This window comes from Lates calcarifer, linkage group LG13 (assembly GCF_001640805.2).
Source record: "Lates calcarifer isolate ASB-BC8 linkage group LG13, TLL_Latcal_v3, whole genome shotgun sequence".
NCBI lineage: Eukaryota > Metazoa > Chordata > Actinopteri > Centropomidae > Lates > Lates calcarifer.
This window is the reverse complement of record NC_066845.1, coordinates 1,588,100-1,607,736: the sequence shown is the minus strand read 5'-3', so window position 1 is coordinate 1,607,736 and position 19,637 is coordinate 1,588,100. Positions and strand designations below refer to the sequence as shown.

Below are 19,637 nucleotides of genomic sequence, written 5' to 3'. Positions count from 1 at the left end.
CATGGTGGTCTTGTAAGCCACAAATTACTCAGAGTACTTTACCTTTCAGCATAATTTTCAATACAAATAATCTCACGCTTGAGTGATAGCTGAGTAATTGCAGGACTCACAGTTCACCTGGAACATTTTTTGTCATGCACAGCAATGCACATTAATTACACAGCTTACAATATTCTATTATTATAAAGACGTTATCTGTATTTTCTTGACAAAATAAATTACAGTCACAACATCAGAAAGAATTATTCTTCATAACATAGTTGTTTAATATTAAGCCATTTATGAACAACCTGTCAAACAAGGGTCAGAGAGTTTGTCTCTTCTGAATTTTGGCAGTGGCTTTTGTTGACATATGGATCAGGAATTATATCAGTAGAATTAAATTACAAACATGTCATAACATTTTGCAGAAGGGTAATGAATAACTTTATTTTGGACCTGAATCCCCCTCAAAGACCCCTGGAGATCCACAAAGCTCACCACTGGAATGAGATGCTCTCTTGTGAGAAAAGCCCCGACCCCAGGCGCGTGATTGTGCAACTATTTGTTGGAAAAGTTACCCGACTGGATGTCATTATTCATCTACTGTAATCAATAAAAAACATGATATTTCTCTTGGCTCTGTTCCACAGCATTCAATGGTGAAAAGGCCCTGACTTGCATTTAAAGGATTTAATCCAGGAGCCATATGCCAGCATCACTTTGTTCTTGTTAACAGATGGGGGAGCCATTGTTTCACATGTAGTTGTTACACTCCTGCCCCCTCCACCCCCCCCCCCCCCACACACCACACACACACACTTTCTTCATCCATTAATTTGGAAACTTTCTTAAATTAGTGTTTTTAAGTAAAATAAGACTCTACAAATCATATCTTTAAATCCATGCATTTAAATTGTGTATGACGAATCTCAGAAAGACTGCTAAAAATGTGCAACTATCAATGATAATAGTGATCAAGCTGATAATTATATAAAATGACATTTTTTAAAATCTAAAATAGCTGCATTAACTTTTTGTTTGTTAAAAGGGAAAATTAGGCCACAGAACATGTTTTTAAAATCGCGACCATTAAAACAGACCCTGCTGCACACAAGCGTATGTAAATTTGGTGGCGCACACATGGCGCATAAAGCCAAAGATAGAGTAACAAATCAGGAATTTCCCTCCTGCCACTCCTGAGAGCGCAAGAGAGGACAAAAGTTACGGATTAAGCGCTTCTCCTCCTCAGAGAGAGAAAAAAGCGAAAGGCAGCTAGTTTGCCACAGTTTTTTTGGTCAACATTATCTTCAATCTACACATTTTCGGACGCGTTGAGGACATTATACTGGAGGAAAAAAAGTTGTTTCTGAGTCATCATGAGTCTGGATCCATCAGCTTTTGCATGATGGGCTCCGTTAGAAACTTCCACGGAATAAACGGCGCACTGCAGGAGAACAACGTTTGTAGCGAATACTGTGATTTTCGACTTCTGGTTTTGTGACTTTTCAGCTGGTGGGATAAACTCTCGCTGGACATACTTTGTTGCTGCTGAGTTTCTCGATGGCGTAGGTGGCGGTTGAACTTTTTAAAAACATTTCCAGGTTAAGGATTTTGTATTTATAAAGTAGATAGGTCTGGATTATGTGCATGGAAGAATTCGGAGTGTTAGAAATACAGTGAAAACCCACCATCGTTACTTTTGGAGGAGGGGAAATGCGGAGTAAAAACGGCGTCTAGAAGGATGCTGCTGCTTGTACAATGGAAGTGAAGAACTCTTTTGCTGTTGTTGCGGTGGTTTGTCTCTTCTTTTGCTCCAGTTTCAGCCAAGAACTCAACCCCAAAGGCAGGAATGTTTGCAAAGCACCTGGGTAAGCATCGCTGCAGAAGAAAACAGGATTTATTCCACTGATTGTGAATTCTAATCAGCTTGTTTCGAAGTTTTCCTTGGGACATTTCGGCCTTATTCTCCCTTATTATAGGAGGCGATTATTAAAAAAAGAAAGAAAGAAAAAGGGTCCAGTCAGAGTTGGAATAGCATTGAAAACAAGTTTTACCATTAAATTCTTCAAGTATTTCTTTGTTTGGGAAAGGATTACTTGAGCACGAGACATTAATAATATAATAAATTGACGTTATTGTGTTGTGCTGGCCGTGTGCACGAATAACGGTTCTCGCTGTTAACCAGTTATGAAATCAACCACTGACTTCATTGCATTCTACTGGGATAAACATTTCTTTTATTTTATCAGGAAGTCATAGTAACACTGTTATTTTTGATGTACTAATTCACTTTGACCTTGTTCTTTTCTACAAATAACATGTTCATTGTATAGCAGAAGGAGGAGTCCATTGAAGAAAGCAGTTATGCAGATGTGTACATCTGGAACAGGAGTACTTTATTGCTCTGTAGGGGGCGCTCTTATTGACTCTCACAGCACTCGTGGCACCGTTTGATAACACACTATGGTTGAAGTTTTGGAGAGTTTAGTAAAGTTTATAACATCTTTCACAGTTGATATCTCAACATGAATATCAAGAATGTCAAACATAATTAGAATTATATTCCAGTAATCTATATCCACATACTCTTCCCTAAAAGATTAAGGTATTCAAAAAGCATTTCTTGATGACCTCTAGGAATATAGCTGAGCCTGTGGATGTACTAGTGTAAAAGAAAAACTTCCAAATCCGCAATTGCTGACTGCAGCATCCAAGCTTGGACAGATGTCTATGAATTTTAAAACTGTGGTAGGCAAGAAGGAGAAAATGTAGTCAAAGGCTCATCCGCCAATATGCTATAACAGATGTGTGATAAGAAATCATGTGCTTACAGTTTGTTGAAATATTACTTGTTTCCTGTACCATAATTTGACCTTTTTATGGGCTTTGGGACAGATGAGCATGAAAACTGAAAAAAAAAAAAAAGAATAATTCCTGTGTAGTTCTTGGAGCAAAACTGAAAATAGTTTATCTGAAAAGCCACACACTGCATTTTTTCCATGCAGTCAGAGTGAAATGCAAAGTAATCAGGGGCTGCTCTTCAAAAGTTGAAGTAGTGCTGTCATCTCATAGATTTTCCTGTGCTTCACAGGGCAACAGATTTTCATTTATCTGAAAATGCACCCTACTTTTGTGCTTTGTGAAGTTTTCAGTGTGATATATATATATAGTGCTGGCTTCCACTGCTCTACAAGTTTGACATTTTGCCCTCCTCGTAGTATTCAACATTCATTGCAGTGAACTCTCCACTCACCACTCACTTGTTTTTCCTATTATGCCTATTGTGTTTTTATTTTTTCTAACTTGAATCAAATGAATAGAAGGAAGTAGTTCAGCATTTATCAACACAGCTCAGCTTTTCCAAATGAGTGTCTTCGCATTCCAAAATCAGCTGCTGAATCTAGCTGGAATGGTAATACATCCTAACTTGACTGTTTGATGATGCCTTCAACACTGATTGTTTTCAAGAATCAAGTGTTCCTAAAAAAAAAAAAAAAAAGTGTCTGGGAACAAAAAGCTGTTAGCCATGTGATGTTTTGAGTACTGATGCAGAAAAATGTGTTTTTGAGTCAGTGAAAGAGCAGCTATTGAAGTCCTTGGCAAAGGTAGCTGGTACATTCTTTATGTAATAGTGAAAGGCAAACAACACAGCAGCTTTGCTTCTAAACATTAAATTAATTCCACAAAACAGCAAATGCAATCTTTCTCCCTGAGTGCTGACATAAATTGACTAGGTGCTTAAGGTCAACAAGGGTCAAGTTCATACATCTTAACTGGACTTTGTCAAAATTTGAAGCAGCACAGCTACTAAAAGTTAAATCCAGTGCAATGTTATATGCATATAAAGTGGTAAAAAGCTTATTTATTCCTTGATAACAAGTGAAAGCATACAGAGGGTTAGGCCTGGGATCTGTACCATATGCTTAATTTGGGATAAAAAACAGCATTGCTCCCTGCTCATTGACTAAAAGCAAACTGCCATCTTCAAACACTTTTGGGGAAGCTGACGTGTTGCAGGGGCCCCACAGAGGTCACGGGCGTGGGAGGAAGAAGAGACACATCCGTTCTTTCCTGACAGGCTGAAAACGTGGCTGCAAAATATTTTCTTTGAATATTCATATGCCTCCTTCAGTGTTCCCCAAAAGCTGGGGGAAAGCATACGAATCTGATAAAGTGCAGATTCAGGGGTTAAGGGCTTTTGAGTACCATGTACAGTTGGATGTCAGAGACCCATATTCAGAAAATTATGCCACCATGTGCTAAGCATATGCACCATGTACAATGCACAGCATAGGATTGCAGAATTTGGTATCAGCCACATCAATAAGAACTCTGGGATCAAAGAGGCATGAGCTGGGTGTGGATGTTGTCACTTTGATATGTGTTTGGTTTACTGTATTTTAGTTAGGTGCTTCATCTTTACCCTCTCATTCTGAATCTTATAACTTCTTTTCCAGGTCATCAGGATCGGTATGCTGCAGTGGATGGGGGCAGCTAGGGGATGAATGCCTGACACGTATGTACCACACAGAGTGCTAACATTTATCAGTGAATGTCATACAGCTCATTGTGCAAGCCAGTTGAATAATGAGGCCTATTCTTGTTCACCCAAGCTCTCTGTGAAGGCAACTTCACCTGCAAGGAAAATGAGGTGTGTGTCAGGCCGAATGAATGCCGCTGTCGCCATGGATATTTTGGAGCTAGCTGTGACACTAGTAAGGGATTTTTTTTAAAACATTTTTCTATCAGCATCTCTACCTTGTTCTTCTTGACTATGGTATGAAAAGGTCAAGTTAATTAAAAATAAATACATTACTTGTTAAATACCAACTTTTAGTAAAAGCTAATAATTGAAAACAACCGTGTAGCAGCATTGCAATGTTGGTCTATCAGTCGATTGATCCAGCACTATGAGATGGATCACTATGAAATGTTGTACCAATATCCATAATGGTTTTGAGTGACATGTCTCAACAGCTATTCAATGAATGCCATTAAATGTGGTATGAACATTAGTGTTTCTTGATAATACTTTGGTTTGTGACAAAATACCCACACAGGCTACACTGAGATGGTGACCATAGTAAACATTATACCTTCTAAACATCAGCATAACGTGATCTGGCATTCTACTGTGCCTAAGTATAACTTCACGCACACTGCTGCTGCTAGCATGGCTGTAGACTCTTACTCTTGTTTAAGGGTAAGTCAGAAGACTTTTTGCCTGTTTCCTGATTACATCACTGTCTTTTAACAGAGTGCCCTGCCCAGTTCTGGGGCCCTGACTGCAAGGGGAAATGCAATTGTTACCCCAATGGCCAGTGTGACGACTTGACCGGTGAGTGTACCTGCAACCACAATCGTTGGGGACCAAACTGCGAGAATGCGTGCTTGTGCCAAAAGGGTAAATGCGATCAAGAGACGGGCAAATGCACATGCCACCCTGGCGTCTGGGGTCCCCAGTGCAACAACAACTGCTACTGCAGCATCAACTCCATCTGTGATGCGATGACAGGCCGTTGCCAGTGCAATCCTGGCTGGACGGGAAGGAACTGCGCAATCCAGTGTAACTGTAACAACTCCCCATGTGACCAGTTCACGGGACGTTGCCAGTGCCGAGAGAGGCTGTGGGGGCCCCGGTGTGAAAGATACTGCCAGTGCATCCACGGAAAATGCAACCAAGCCGACGGCTCGTGTACCTGTACACCGGGGTACCGTGGGAAGTTCTGCAGGGAACCATGTCCTGCTGGATTCTATGGTCAAAATTGCAGAAACAGGTGGGGAAAAAAACTTGGCAGAGACCAAATGAACCATTTCAAAAACACAGGAAACATGCAGTTTTACAGATGCCTAATGTTCAGTTCCCTTGTCTGACCCATATTATGGTGCGGTTTTGTGGTTTTGATAGGAAATAAGATTTGATATATGCTGCAGCTGATAACCCTTAAAATATCTGTACATGTTACTTAATGGAGCAATAATAAAGTGAGATTTGGGAGTTGGTATTCACATTATCCCATAATCATCAGCCAACATGTAAAAGCAATTCAGGTTAAGTGCTTTACCTTCCATGGACTGGGCCGTTCTCACACGACACAGTTGCTATAAACTCTAAAAGTTAGACTTCAGTGTTGTTTATCTCCCTCTTTAAATGATCATTAGAGCAACCATTTAAGGCATGCAAATACAGATGCTTTCCATAATGATTCAGATCCTTAAACAGTTTAATTACATTTAGATAAGATGGGGGAATTTTTGTGTAAAGAAGATAAATGAGAATTATTTTTCTGTTATCTTTGGCTGACACCAGGTGTGGGCACTGCAAGGGCCAGCAGCCTTGTAAGGTGACAGAGGGGCGCTGCATCACCTGCGACAGAGGCTGGAATGGGACACGGTGCGATCAGCTCTGCTCTAAGGGCTTCTTTGGTGAAAACTGCCAGGAAGTCTGTCCCACCTGTAAAGACGGTCACCACTGCGACCCCATTCACGGGAAGTGCTCTCACTGTAACCCTGGCTGGATTGGGGATAGGTAAGAAAACACACACAGCACAGCATATGTGTGTAAAAGAAACATGCATTTTGTTGTTCAGTCAGACCTCTTTTCCTGCAAAGCTTTATCATTTCAAATGTTAAAAACATAATGTTAGTGCGTTTAACAAGTAGCTACTATAATACCATTTTCCACACTGTGATAATGTCCATGACTCATGCTTAGAAGCTTGGAAATGACTGTAATCATGGCATTCCTTCTGTGTGTGATAGGTGCGAGGTGCGCTGCCCCAACGGCACGTATGGTGAGAACTGTGAGAACAACTGCAGTCACTGTTTTAATGGCATCTGTCATGTTGTCACCGGAGAGTGCCTGTGTGACCCGGGGTTTTATGGCACCTAGTAAGTCATAAGACACCTCATACCCAAAAAACTCTGTTTATGCCCTTGGCAGCACACACTGCATAGTGAAAAGGATTGATGTCTTTCATATTGTGTTTGTCATACATTGATATATCTTGAGAATTTCAGGAGTGTGCCTGTGTTTTGAGGCAGCACACTCTTGGAGTAGAAAACAGAAATTGCTACAAACTTCAATAACAGAATAAAGAATGCTTGGAACAAAGAACTGATCCTATTTATCCCCTTTTTTTCTTATTCTGTGTCCCATTTTAAGCATCTGTCACTTGGAATGGACATTAAACAGATGTTGTTTTTGTCTCTTTTCTGTACTCAAGCTGTAATTTGACCTGTCAACCTGGCCAGTATGGAGTGAACTGCAACCAAACCTGCTCTTGCCATGACAAGAACTGTGATCCTGTGTCTGGTGCCTGCTATCTTCGTAAGAAAACCTTCATTTATTTAAAAGCAAGCACACGCTTTGTGGTTATGATGTGTTTAAGGGGTTTTCTGTGAACAGCAGTAGTCAGAAACTAGTGTTTTTCTAAGTAATGTACCTTTTGTGAGACAAAGCAGACATTTCTTACTCTCATACTGCATGCACACAGAAACAGTTCTAGCCCTCTAAAACTGTTTGTACAAAAAGCCAAATGCTACTAGTGCTGCCTGTGTATTGAATGTCTAATAGTTGGCTGTATATGCAGAGTACCAACAAACACATCTATTCAGGTCAGTGTGTGTAGTAGGAGAGTTGCCGTACCAGGCCTTGATAGCATTTCCAGACCCAGACCGGTGTCCTTTTTATGGCTGTGTTTGTTGGCTCTGTTCCTGTCCAGCTAGAGAGAGAGAGAGGAAGAGAGAGAGAGGGAGAGGAAGGAAGAAGGAAAAAAAGAGAGGGATAGAGAAAAGGGAAGAGAAAAAGAGGACTTGGAAGGGAGACAGAGAGTAGAGGAAAAAGTGCATGGTTTGGAAAGAGATGATTGGAGGCAGGCAGGGATAATATTGTTGTGTAGAATGCTAAGGTAGCAGGGATTTTGACCCGTGAACATGATGGGTGGCGGCAGTTCGGTCAGTGATATCATAAGACCTTGACGCTTTTATGTTACCCCCCCTCCCAAACTAACAATGACAATATGCCACGCCCAGACTGCCTAACAATCCATCTCAGCCTTATGTGACAGCGTGGAGACCCGAGGGCCGCCGCTACTTACCCCTTAACCGATAGTTTGCCTCTCCTCTCGTGTCATCTGTCCTTGTAAGCGCCAAATGCTGTCCACACTTATGCAATACAGCACTTATTATCTTTGGGGTGTATCCCACTTGAAGAGGGAGGGGTGCTAATAAATCATCGAGTTATGGTGAGGGGTGTGTAGCGAAGAGAGGGGCTGAGGGGAAGAAGCTGCTTGCAGGAAATCAGCAATGAACGGGTAAGTGGTCCCACATCTTGAGGGAGATAAGATTAATGGTGAATTATTTGTAGTGAATTTCAGCCTGCTTGCAGTCAAGCAGCTATTGAAAATCAATTATTAATGCAAAATCATGCTCTGTCTTTATTATCTAAGCTAACTATCACATTAATAAAAATTATATACAGTGAAGTAAACCCCATACTCATGTCATTTGAATGCAGTCGTCTAGTAAATCATAATAATTTACTATATGCCAAGGTTTTTAGTGTTAGTGGTGACAGAGAGAGAGATTTGTTGAAACTGGCATTCAGAGCTTCCCTGCGCCAATGTGGCACACCCAGAATTCTCTACATCTCGTCTTTCAGAGCCCAACCAACGGATGGGTGTGATTGCGGCTGGAACCCTGGTCTCCTTTTTACTGATTGTCCTCCTCTCGCTGCTGTGCTGCTGCTGCCTGTGTCGACACAAAGAAGACCACAAGTGAGTGACGAATAGGTATCTTCGCCTCAGCAGTCTGTGGTGGGGGCTCGAGTTCCTAGTAGGAGTTTGAATAGGCCACAGAGACTAGAGAAAAAATATTTGCTTTTTGCTTTTTCTCACATTTACCAAGTTGTGAAATGAATAAATGCATATAAGTTGTACTTTGAGTACTTTTATATATTGACATTACAGTGTGAGTAGCAATGTGAGCAGACTGTGAGCCCTCAAAAGAGGCACAGGGCCAGGTTTAATATGCTCTTTTGAATGATTCATTTGGATTTCCATGGCATCATCCCTTTTCAATCCTAACCAAGACAACTCTACCAACAGCAAAAAAGCCAAGCGGATCCTGTGTGGACGATTCAGCCGAATCAGCACTAAACTTCCCCGTATTCCACTGAGGCGACAGAAACTGCCCAAAGTAGTCGGTAAGCTCCAAAACTCTTTCTCATATCCCACCGCAGTGCTGTCGGAAGCTGCTTTAGTTTATGTAATCTCTCTCCCTGGTGCTTGTACTACACAGTTTGCTGAAGTCGCATCATCAGTTAAGAAAGTCGCATCATTCTTTACTTTGTTAATTGCCAATGCAAAATTAACATAGTTATTCGCATTTTGATATAACAATGGAGATTTCAGAGAATATAAAAAATGATGATTTCAGTGGTTATTAGTGCTTTTAAATGTCCTCAGTTTAACACAGCAGAGATAATGACAGCACTGAATGGCAGTCACAGTAAGCATTTTACCTCAGTGCTACCTTAGTCTGTCTCTAAGATGATGAATAGGGTTGAAAAGTGTATGGTGGCTGCCAGGCGAGTATGGGGTTTCATTTGAAAGGAATGCACTGGTTTTAGAGCCCCTTATTATTCTTGGCACCCTCAAATGCCATGTGTTCATATTATTACAACCCTAAACTGGGGCTTTTTTCTTCCCATTTTCTTTGCTCATTTCCATCGTCTTTTCTCGGGCCGAGGAGGAGACTGTGTTATTAAAAGACGGCCAGTGGTTGTCAGGGGGCCCGAGTGGTGGTGAGTGACGTGCTATCAAAGGCCGCACTGTTTGGGTGGACACTGCAGCTCTACTGCTACATGTGGAGGTCTCGTGGTGTGTGACAGATCTGTCTGTGACCCCAGTTGTCTTTTTTATAGCAGACGGGGGTGATATGCTGATCTTTTAAACCCCATCACACACAGTTCAACATGGCTGGTTTTGTTCTGGGTTCCTATGTACTTTTAGAAATGCACACTTAACTTTGTTTTGTGTCTGTTTTGGTAACTGAATACATTTGGACAAAACAAGAAATCTGAAGATCTCAACTTGGGACTCTGAGAACTTGGATTTTTCTGACATCTTGTAGACTAAATGATTAATTGATCGGTCGGTGTTGCAGAGCTTCCAATTTCATTGTGAATTAAGCATCACAAGGAGGTCTTTTGAAGTCAGTGTGGTGTGGAGGGAGTTAAAACATGATGACCTGGTTTCTTTTCCTTGTGTGAGCAGCACGTGCCCCTCAGTTATCCAGCTGATTATTTAAGCTAGAATCTGGTTCCATTATATCTCAGTTCAAAATACAACACTGGAACAGAGTTTTCTTTGTCATGACAGTGTGGGACATTGATATGTTTGTTTGCGCAGAGCCAGACCATGTGAAGCAATGTGCCAGAAGCACAATGTCATCTTAGTCAAAGGCCTTTGCAAAAAGTCTGTTTCACATTTTTACGTTTAAAATGCAAGCGAATTAACAATTTTTTAAGACTTTTACAGTCAAGATTAGTACATTTGTAGACAACAAATGAGACATAGATGTTCAGATTAAACGTAAGAACAGAGCTCTGTTCCTAGTCATCTGTTTCAACTGATCAGTGTCATTCTTTCTTCTCCTTCCTGGTTTGTCCTATCCAAATTTTTGCGTCTTTGCTTTCTGTTGGGCTACCCACAGAAGCGTGGTCTGCCAACATTAAGAAAGTCTAACTCTGACTGGGGCTACACAGTCCTGCACACACACATTCCAGAGGGGGCCCAATGGGGCTGGAAACAGGAAGTGGTCAAATTTACCCCAGCTCGTGTCAGAACTGTGATTTATCCACACCAGGGTCAGTGGCAACAGATGTGGCAAGACAAAATGAAAAAGGAACGGGGGAGAGAAGGGGAGGAAGACAACATTTATTCCTCTGTTAGCATAGCTAGCATCAGAGAAATTGCTACATGGACACATTGTCACCTATTCCTCTTTTGGCAAAACTAAGACTGTTTGCTTGTAGTTTGGCATTCCATTCTAAGCATATTTACTCCACGCCCTACAGATTCACGTCTGTCCGGCATTCCTTGCATCCTCTGTGTCCAAATGCTTCCCCACCACCTGCTTTTTTCATCTTTATTTATCCAGGGAAAGTTGGCTGGGTCTTGCAAATGTGTTCGCAGTAACACACTCAACTTCACTTTCATGCTGTTGTGAGCTGCCTAATAAAAAGGGCAAAAAACTTTCTCACACTATAAAGTCTCTCTTAAGTGTAGGAGTGTAGATGGACTTTAGCTCAAGTTTTAACAGCGTGAGTCAATGCATATAATGCCTCAGCTATGTATATTTGGGAAAAACTACGATCAGTGATTGGTCTTTAGGGTCTGAGGGGGTCATGTTGGATGTGTAATGTATTTGTTCAGACTTTTTAGACTTGTTTAGAAATGCAATCCAGTAACCCTGACATGAGCTATTTCAGGTTGAAACATATTGATTCCTATTATTATTGGCAAGTAATAATCCTACTCTATGCCCAGATTTCCACAGCTAGACCAGACATTTGAACTAGCAGCCGTCTTATTCCAGCCCAGCTCTCTAGCCTCTAGACTTCCACTGCCCAAGGTCTGTATACGCGTCCCCCCACTTAGCAACTGTGGTGGTGGAGCCCTGCAGCTGGGACATGTCAATAATGCGCTGTTGTGCGCTGGCCTGTATGTAGGGAGGGATCACAGTGGCATCCAGTCTGCAGAGCAGCCCCACTAGACCCACAGTCTGGAGGGAGCAGCTCTCAAGGGCAGCAGTTGTTCATCACTGCATGCAAGTAATGATGCAAAATACCCATGTGTTAGCTTGTTGACTAACTTAGCTGAGGTCTTTGCATAGGTTAGCTGCTCTGCATTCCTCAGTCCCTCAGAGCCTCTGCCTATCTGCCTGCTGCTGCACAGTAACGACCCTGCAAGGGCAGAAGTGCAGGCCGAGCACCACTCCGTCCTATTCATTTATTTATTCCCTTTACTGAATTTGGCTGAAATATTTTTGTGCCACCCTTAGATAAATATTTTACTGGCCTGTAATATACAGTAGTTATTATGTGTATTGTTATTAATGTACAGCATCCACCCAAAGCTGGTTTCTTTTTACAGTTAATCTGATGGGAATAGCAGTGCTACGTTAGACTCTGGAGTCATTTGTATAGCCACTGTAGTCCAACATTAACTACAATTGTAGAGAAGAGTAGGTTGGCATTATTGTGGTTTACAGGATATCCTTAAATAGTCACATAGATGGGTGCCCTTAGATGGAAGTATTCTCTATATAAGTATCCAAAATGCTTCTTATTTTGGTCTTTGTTTCCTTTGTTTCCTTTGTACACACATACATCTGTACTCGCTTATCACAGACATGTTATATCTGTGTTGATATTATCCACCCTACAAGTAACACAAGGCACTCTCAAACTCAGACATGTTCACCAGAGGTTTAGATTACTTGTTTGGAATAAATTTAAGAGAATCTCTCTGAAGAACAATGGTTTTAGATGAGTGTAGCAATAAAGACTAATCTAATGAGTCTTATTTCCCAGCATGACTTTCAAACAGATCTTCTGTCTGAGGTAGTACCTTACAGCTGAAATCCATGATCTGGAAAACTAGATAAAACTCATCAGCATCAAGGAAAAAACAAATCAGGGCCCTTGAAAATTGCTTTGTACAAACATGTAATATATACATGCACACACACACACACACACACACACACACACACACACACACACACACACACACACAGCCTCTATAACCCACTTCTCATTTGACCATGACTAAATCTGTTTGCGGTTTAAGAAGATGTTGAAAGCAAGAAAGGCATGACAGAAAGTCACATGGTGTGAGGCAGAGGGATGGACACAGGAAACAAGAGAATAAACATCAGATCGGTGTCTGATGAAAAATAAATCAGACATGTTCAGTTTACACTTTATGGTGAGAGGAATCTCTAAACAGATTATCTGCTGAAGTTATATGTGTTTGAATGTTATTAAGATTTTCTTGTTTTTTAGCAATTTAAAAGTGCATGCATGACAAACTCCAACAAAGGAAGATACCATGAGAATGCAGACAAAGCAGTGTGAAATCTGAGTGACATTGGCTTCTCATACTAATATTACAGATGAAAAAAGTCCCCAAGTCTGCAAAATCCCCACCATAGATCTCCTAGAGTAACTTATCTCTTTAGTTACAGTCAAACAACAACAGCTAAGGAACTGGGATTTGTTCCTGGGCAGGATACTGGTACAGTTAAGGGATTCCTTGCATGGATGGTTTATCTGAGGTCTAAACAAACGGATGGACCCATGTGTCATCGGGCATGTAAACAGGAGCATCTGATGTGGTCGGTCATGTCGAGTTAACGCCCAGCACAGTTTAGGCCAAAACCGTTCATGCCAGATGGGAAGATCAACCGCAAATATCCCTCAGAAACCACAGCTGTCCCGAGACTGTAAGGTCAGCAGAATGCTGCAGTGTCTGAAGGGGAGGAAGGAAGATGGAGAGGCCAAGAGGGAGACAGCAAGAGAGAAACATGACTTGACCTACATATTGTTGAGGGAGATGATTCTGTGGAGGATGATGAGAGAATTCATTTGTGGCTCATTTTGCCTAACATCTAAATACTAAAGAAGACCAGGATTAGAGCTGACATGACATTAACATTGCAACACTGACTGTGCACAGAAGCAGCAGAAGTACAGACTACACTGTTCTTGTTTCTAGTCTTTATGCTAACCTAGGTTAAGCATGTCCTTATTACCTTCGTAACTGATGCGCACATGAGTTTGGTATCAATCTTCTCCTTCTCACTCTCAAAAAGAGATGCATATTTTTCCCAAAATACTGAACTTTTACTGGTAGCTTTATGTGGTAATCAGTTAAAGGACTAATGTGTCTCTTGGTTTCCTAGTACTTTTAGTCACAAGTAGCTGTTGACCCACCAAAAACAATGCTGTTAGTCTTGGGTTAATTGATCATTTCTGTCTCGTCTGATGATCAGAATGCTGTTTGTGGTCTGTCTTTTAACCTGGAACTTGAACCGCTTTTGCTTTTGGCATCAAAATATCAAAATTCTGAACAGTGTATACATTCTCTTTTTCAAAAACCCATAATGTGGGAGTGTTTGTTAACTCACATGCAAAACCACTAAAATTTTTCTGCAGACTCACTTAAACCAATGCTTTCTACAACTCTGCTGCAGTTGTGAGAGTGAGTCAGAACAGACTGTTGTTCTTGTAACATGGTACAATACCCCCTGGCTGACCTTTTGGCTTCTGCGTTTGTTTTCTGTTCTCAGTAGCCCACCATGACCCAGAGAACACCTTCAACTGCAGCTTCATCGAGCCCCCCTCAGTGGCCGAGCAGCCCTCCCCTTCCTCCTGGTCATCCCAAGAGTCCTTCTCTTCCTTTGAGAGTGGAGATGAGGGGCCAGTTTATTGTGTGCCCCATGAAGGTGAGTCATCGTAAGAATAAACAGTTTAGTTATCTGGAATGACGCACATAAATCCATAATTTGTCTCTGGCATTAAGGGGCCTTCACACACACACTGACAGATACATTTCTGAAGAAGTCAAGATCCCCACTGTGCGATGCAGCGACTTGCCCATTTCTGTAAATCTCATTACAGATAGTTGGCCCTTTATCATATGCCATCTAGATCCAGGTTTTGCTTGGAGAACAAGGAGAGTATAAACAGGAAATGGAATAGTCAAGTCAGCATATGGCACAAATCCAAACAGTGACTAACTCCTTGAAGTTTGGTGGAAAACACCCATTCCATCAGTTTCTATTCTGGAAGTCTGACAGTGCAAGTTAGGTTTTGTTTGTGGGGATTTTTATGTCTTTGACTGATGTGTTTTTAGTGTATTTTTCTCTTGGTAGTTTGGTTTAGCTCTCATTCTCCCCATGAATAGTTCAAGGGCTTTGAAACAATTGATTCTGAGTAAAAAAGCCTCAGGCACGAAATAATTACTGTAAACATCATGAAGGGGTTTTTGAATTAGAGTTGTGCAGATAGGATCTTTTGCATTGGAGCCACTCCAGCTCTCAAGTATGTGTATACAAATTAACGAATACAAAAACACTATACAGATATCACTCTTTAAACATGTGTGAGAGTTTTCCTGGTGGGAAGAAAATAATGTCTCCTTGCAGAGAAAACAGTGAAATGCTGCTATTTGTAAAGGTCAAGGATATAACACACTGGTTAAAGGACTGATAGACAGCAGTGTCATACAGCATCCACAGTGACCACAAGTAGTAATTACAGGATGATGCAAATGCAGTTGATTAAGTTACTCAGTAACATGCGTGACAGAAGCAATACCTACTTTTTCAAAAGTTGGCTAACATTAGCAAACGTTAGCCACTGTAAGCTAATGGTCGTACTTATTTTAGCCACAGTTCCTTTCATTGTTTATGAATACAACCTTACATTTGTAAGAGGAAAAACTACTTCTTTCATAAATTACATAATTTTACATGAAATTAATTTTAATTTTGTCTGTTGCATGTGTTTCCTAATACCTGTTTATATGCCAATAATCTACAGAATCTGTGAATGACAGCAAAGACAAGCGTAGCCCCAGCCCAGCAACAGAAAAGCCAGAGGCCGTCCCTAATGAAGAGGACGCAGGGGAATACACCTCCCTAAAAGACACCAGTGTCACAAAACCAGAAGGCAGCGAGCAACCCCTGCTAAAGTCCTCTGACAGTGAAGGCTCCACCAGTGGCTCTGAGTCCACAACTGCCGCCCTCTATGCCCGCATTGCCCGCCTCTCCAAGCAGTCCAAGGAGGATGATGGTAGCGGCAAGGATGGGGATGGCACTCCTACACCAGAGGCCAAGCGCAATGGAAAACCACCACCTTCACCTGGCAAGCCAAAACCACGCCCACCAGACCCATCTACTAAGCCCAAGATATCATGGATACATGGAAATACCACAGGGTCTCCCCAGCCAGAGCAGCAGGGGCAGGGGGGAATGAAGGCACTGGCAGTGCCAAAGGAAAAAAAGAGGAGCTCGAGCGATGGCTCAGCTAAGAGTGAGGAGCGGCAGAAGATGAAGGAGAGGAACCGTGAGCAGCAAAAGAAACAGGAGGGGAAGGAGGCTGACGCTAAGACCTCCCCAAGTAAACACAAACCTCTGCGAGGTAAGAAGTCTGGGGACGAGCACAGCAGTCCCAGTCACATGGAGCACATTAATGGTGTTGTTCAGAATGCCTTGAAGAAGATTAGTAGCTTTCATAGCTCCTCATCTGAGAAGAAGAGTGCTGACAGTCCAAAGGAGACTCCCAAGGAGCCCCCCAAGAGCCCTAAGGTCATCCATCCTCATATGAACTCTGAGGCTGCCACACTGCTGGCTGCTCAGCTAAAGGAGAAAACCCAAAGCATCAACAGGAATGAGGGGACAGGCCTGACAAAGACCAATGGTCTCTCCACACCCAAGGGAAACCGGGAAAAGCCCACACCTCCGCAGAAAGCCAAGAGGACCCCCTCCAGTGGATTGAGCCAGCAGGGCTCCACCAAGCCCCTGCTGCCCACTTCAAGCAGCCTCCAGAAGATGGTGGCACCTGTCACCACCGACCTCGGGACCCCTGATTCCAAGAGCCCGGAGAAGCAGGACTTGAACGGCTCAAGGTCAGGGGACCCAACGCTGGATCCTACACCAAAGAAGACTCCAATAAAAAAGCCACCCAGGAAGAAAGGCAAGGAGGGTACTTTGGATACACCTGAAAATAAAACACCCCAGCAAAAGACAGCCATTATGCCACCACAGGTAGTAAAATAAGTGGTTTTTAAAGACAAATGGTGCAAAGTTTGTGATGGATTTCAAGGAGACTAAAATGGATTTGTTGGAAGGTGAACCACATAGTTTTTCAATCGAGGAATTAAAACATTTTCCAGTGTGAGTGTGCTGTGACTTCAGGACCAGTCAGGAGTGAGAAATGCTTTTAAATCAAGGGCATATTGGTGAGTTATATTATAATGACCTCTATACACAATTGTATTCCATTTCAAGAATCCTTTTTTTCTTTTGTGTAACAACTATGTATCAATCTCACACCACAACCTGTGGCTAAGCCGGACACAACTGTGAGAACAGTGGCGCTCTGACATAATCCGTAGTTCATTCATCTCTATTCCTCTGCAGTATGTCCACCACTATATTTATATATGAATTGCTTTTGAGGTTACATAACTGTAATTTGCTATGCAGGTGTCAGAAAAATAGCTATTTTTATGTACGCTCTCCACAGGTACTAAAGGTACTAAAAATAACAAGAAAATTTGGATCCTCTGAGGATTGCAAGCTATTTGTTTTTGTTTGTTTTTTTTTCTCATTTCAATGGACCAACATGCATAAATACACATGTAAGTTAGATATAATCCACATTGTTGATATCAAGACTATTCTTTGCAGATGAGGGTCAACAATAGGGTCTAAATATTGTCAATTAAGAGCAACACTTCTACAGTTTGTATGATTTGTTGGAGAACTTTGTTTTTAGCAAATGAAACTTTTTTTTTTTTTTTAATTCAGCTAAATTTGACACCCCAAAGTTATGCTACTTTTAGGACTTAACAGTCTGTTCCACACTTGTGAGTCACCTTTAATTCCTGAGCTTCATTGTTACTTTCAAGGCTCTTGGCTACAGAAATATAACACTTTAAATTTAAATTCTCAGCTCCCTTTTGTCCAACTCTGTCAGACATGGTGTGTTGAAGCCCAAACAAGCTTTTTTGATCTTTCTGCAAAAAAGGGCTATTTAAAACCTCTTTCATACTTTTTCTAACACCAAATCACCAGAATGTGCTCTTACTGTATGTTTTATTCAGTCAGCTAAACCACTAAACCAAAAATGAAACCCCAAGCTATCCTATGTCCTCACTTTATGTCATGCTTATAAATCACTTTAAACTTACTTGGTTTCTCTGTAGTACAGCAACATCTGCAGTTTCCCTATGCTGCATTTAAGAAAACACACTGCAGGACAACATCATCCTGTAAATCAGGTGCAGTAGATAGTTTTGTTGAAGTAGTGGCTGTTCGTACTGTTCTCTACAGATCAGATTACAGGAGCAGACTGCCAGTGTGTCTTTATTTGCTCTTTCAGTTTAGTGGAGAAACTAGGTCAGTATCACCATCAAGCTTTTCGCATTTCCCATGAATTTGTTCATGCCATCAGGGTATTGTGTGGAGAAAAAAAATCTTGTCAAAGATGTTTTGTCCCTTAAGGATCATATTATCTTAAGCTAGAAGATCCATGCTGAAGTAACAAGGTGCTTTAATTTCATTGTTACTCATAGGATAAGACTATATGACTAAATGGTACCGATGCCTCGAGTGTTAAAATGTGCCTCAACTGTGGATCAGTTTAAGCAAAAGAAACTATGTTAGCCTAGATGTTGTTGCCAACCTTTATTTCAAGTGTTTATCCTAAAATAAGTAAACCAAACAAGGTGGTGGAGTGGGATACTAAAACTGGATTAATTCAGTTTGTCAGGAGGACAAAGCTTTTTGTTTCAGTTACTGGTGGAGCTATTTTGAAAGTGGCACTTAAAACATGAGCTATGAACAGTGGATGAAAGGTTAAAGTATCCAGCAAGTTAATGTTCATCGGTATGTTTTGGGCTAAATAATATTTTACATTTACAGCTAATTTGAACAACTGTCTTGGTTTTATGTGTTTTTATCAAGGTACAACACATTTCTCTGGTTATTTTTCAACATTTTCTACTTGTATACATTGTGTACTTTTTATTATCTTTGTAAGCTGTGCTTATATGACCTTTTTAGTTCTTCTGTTTTCCTTGGTGTCAATGAACTGGCTTTCATGTTGTATTTGCCTTTTTTTTTTGGTATGTTGCTTATTTTGGGCTCTGAAGCAAATCTACAGTATGAGTACTTTTCTCCTGTAAAGTTTACATTGGCTTTGTAATTGTTCTCTGTTGATGTTATTGTTTGTGTAACACTTAACTGCATGACGCAGAGTGTAATTATATGGCATTGATAGCTGCACAGGAAATCTGTAACCTTCTTGTCTTGTTCCCTCCAGTTGTTATTATTGCCTCCCATAAAAAAATAACTCATACAGAAAGGATTGTACAATACTACTATGATACCACTGTTGAAACAATTGCATATACTTAAAACCATATCATTATGTAATTACGAAGTGGCAATTTTTTTTTATCTGACTGGCCCGTGCCTGTTTTTATAGGCTTACAGTGCTTTTTTTTTTTTTAAAAAGATGGGCCTGAAAAGCTGCAAAAACGTTACCAACTGTAAGGTATATTTTGTCTTTTGTGGTTTGTTTTTAGCAACTTTGATTTCCATTTGTGTATGGTCATTAAATTGGTGTTTCCTCATTTACTTCTTTGGAATAAAAAAAGCAATACATGTAGCTCTAGTCAAACCTGAACTTAAAAATCAGTCCTCATTTAATCGATTCACGTTGACAGCCATCACATACTAATTCACTAAGACCGCATCCGTTCTCATGGGGTCATAACCTCCTGTTGGCTTCTTCTCCTAGTGTCTTACTCCAGTGTACAATCAACTGTGAAAAGGGATATATTGAGTAAATCTCC

At 41.1% G+C, this 19,637-nt stretch overlaps 1 protein-coding gene across 1 annotated transcript; it reads left to right on the top strand.

The window, feature by feature from the left end:
- Window positions 1–1,129: 1,129 nt before the first annotated feature.
- On the top strand, window positions 1,130–19,450 carry scarf2 (scavenger receptor class F, member 2). The gene is made up of 11 exons (XM_018662121.2): window positions 1,130–1,850; window positions 4,440–4,498; window positions 4,596–4,697; window positions 5,240–5,759; window positions 6,293–6,511; window positions 6,745–6,873; window positions 7,209–7,312; window positions 8,645–8,759; window positions 9,090–9,187; window positions 14,341–14,496; window positions 15,596–19,450. Exons 1-11 carry the CDS (start codon window positions 1,741–1,743, stop codon window positions 16,831–16,833), a joined length of 2,850 nt encoding a protein of 949 aa, XP_018517637.1. The 5' UTR covers window positions 1,130–1,740; the 3' UTR covers window positions 16,834–19,450.
- The last annotated feature ends 187 nt before the right edge of the window (window positions 19,451–19,637 follow it).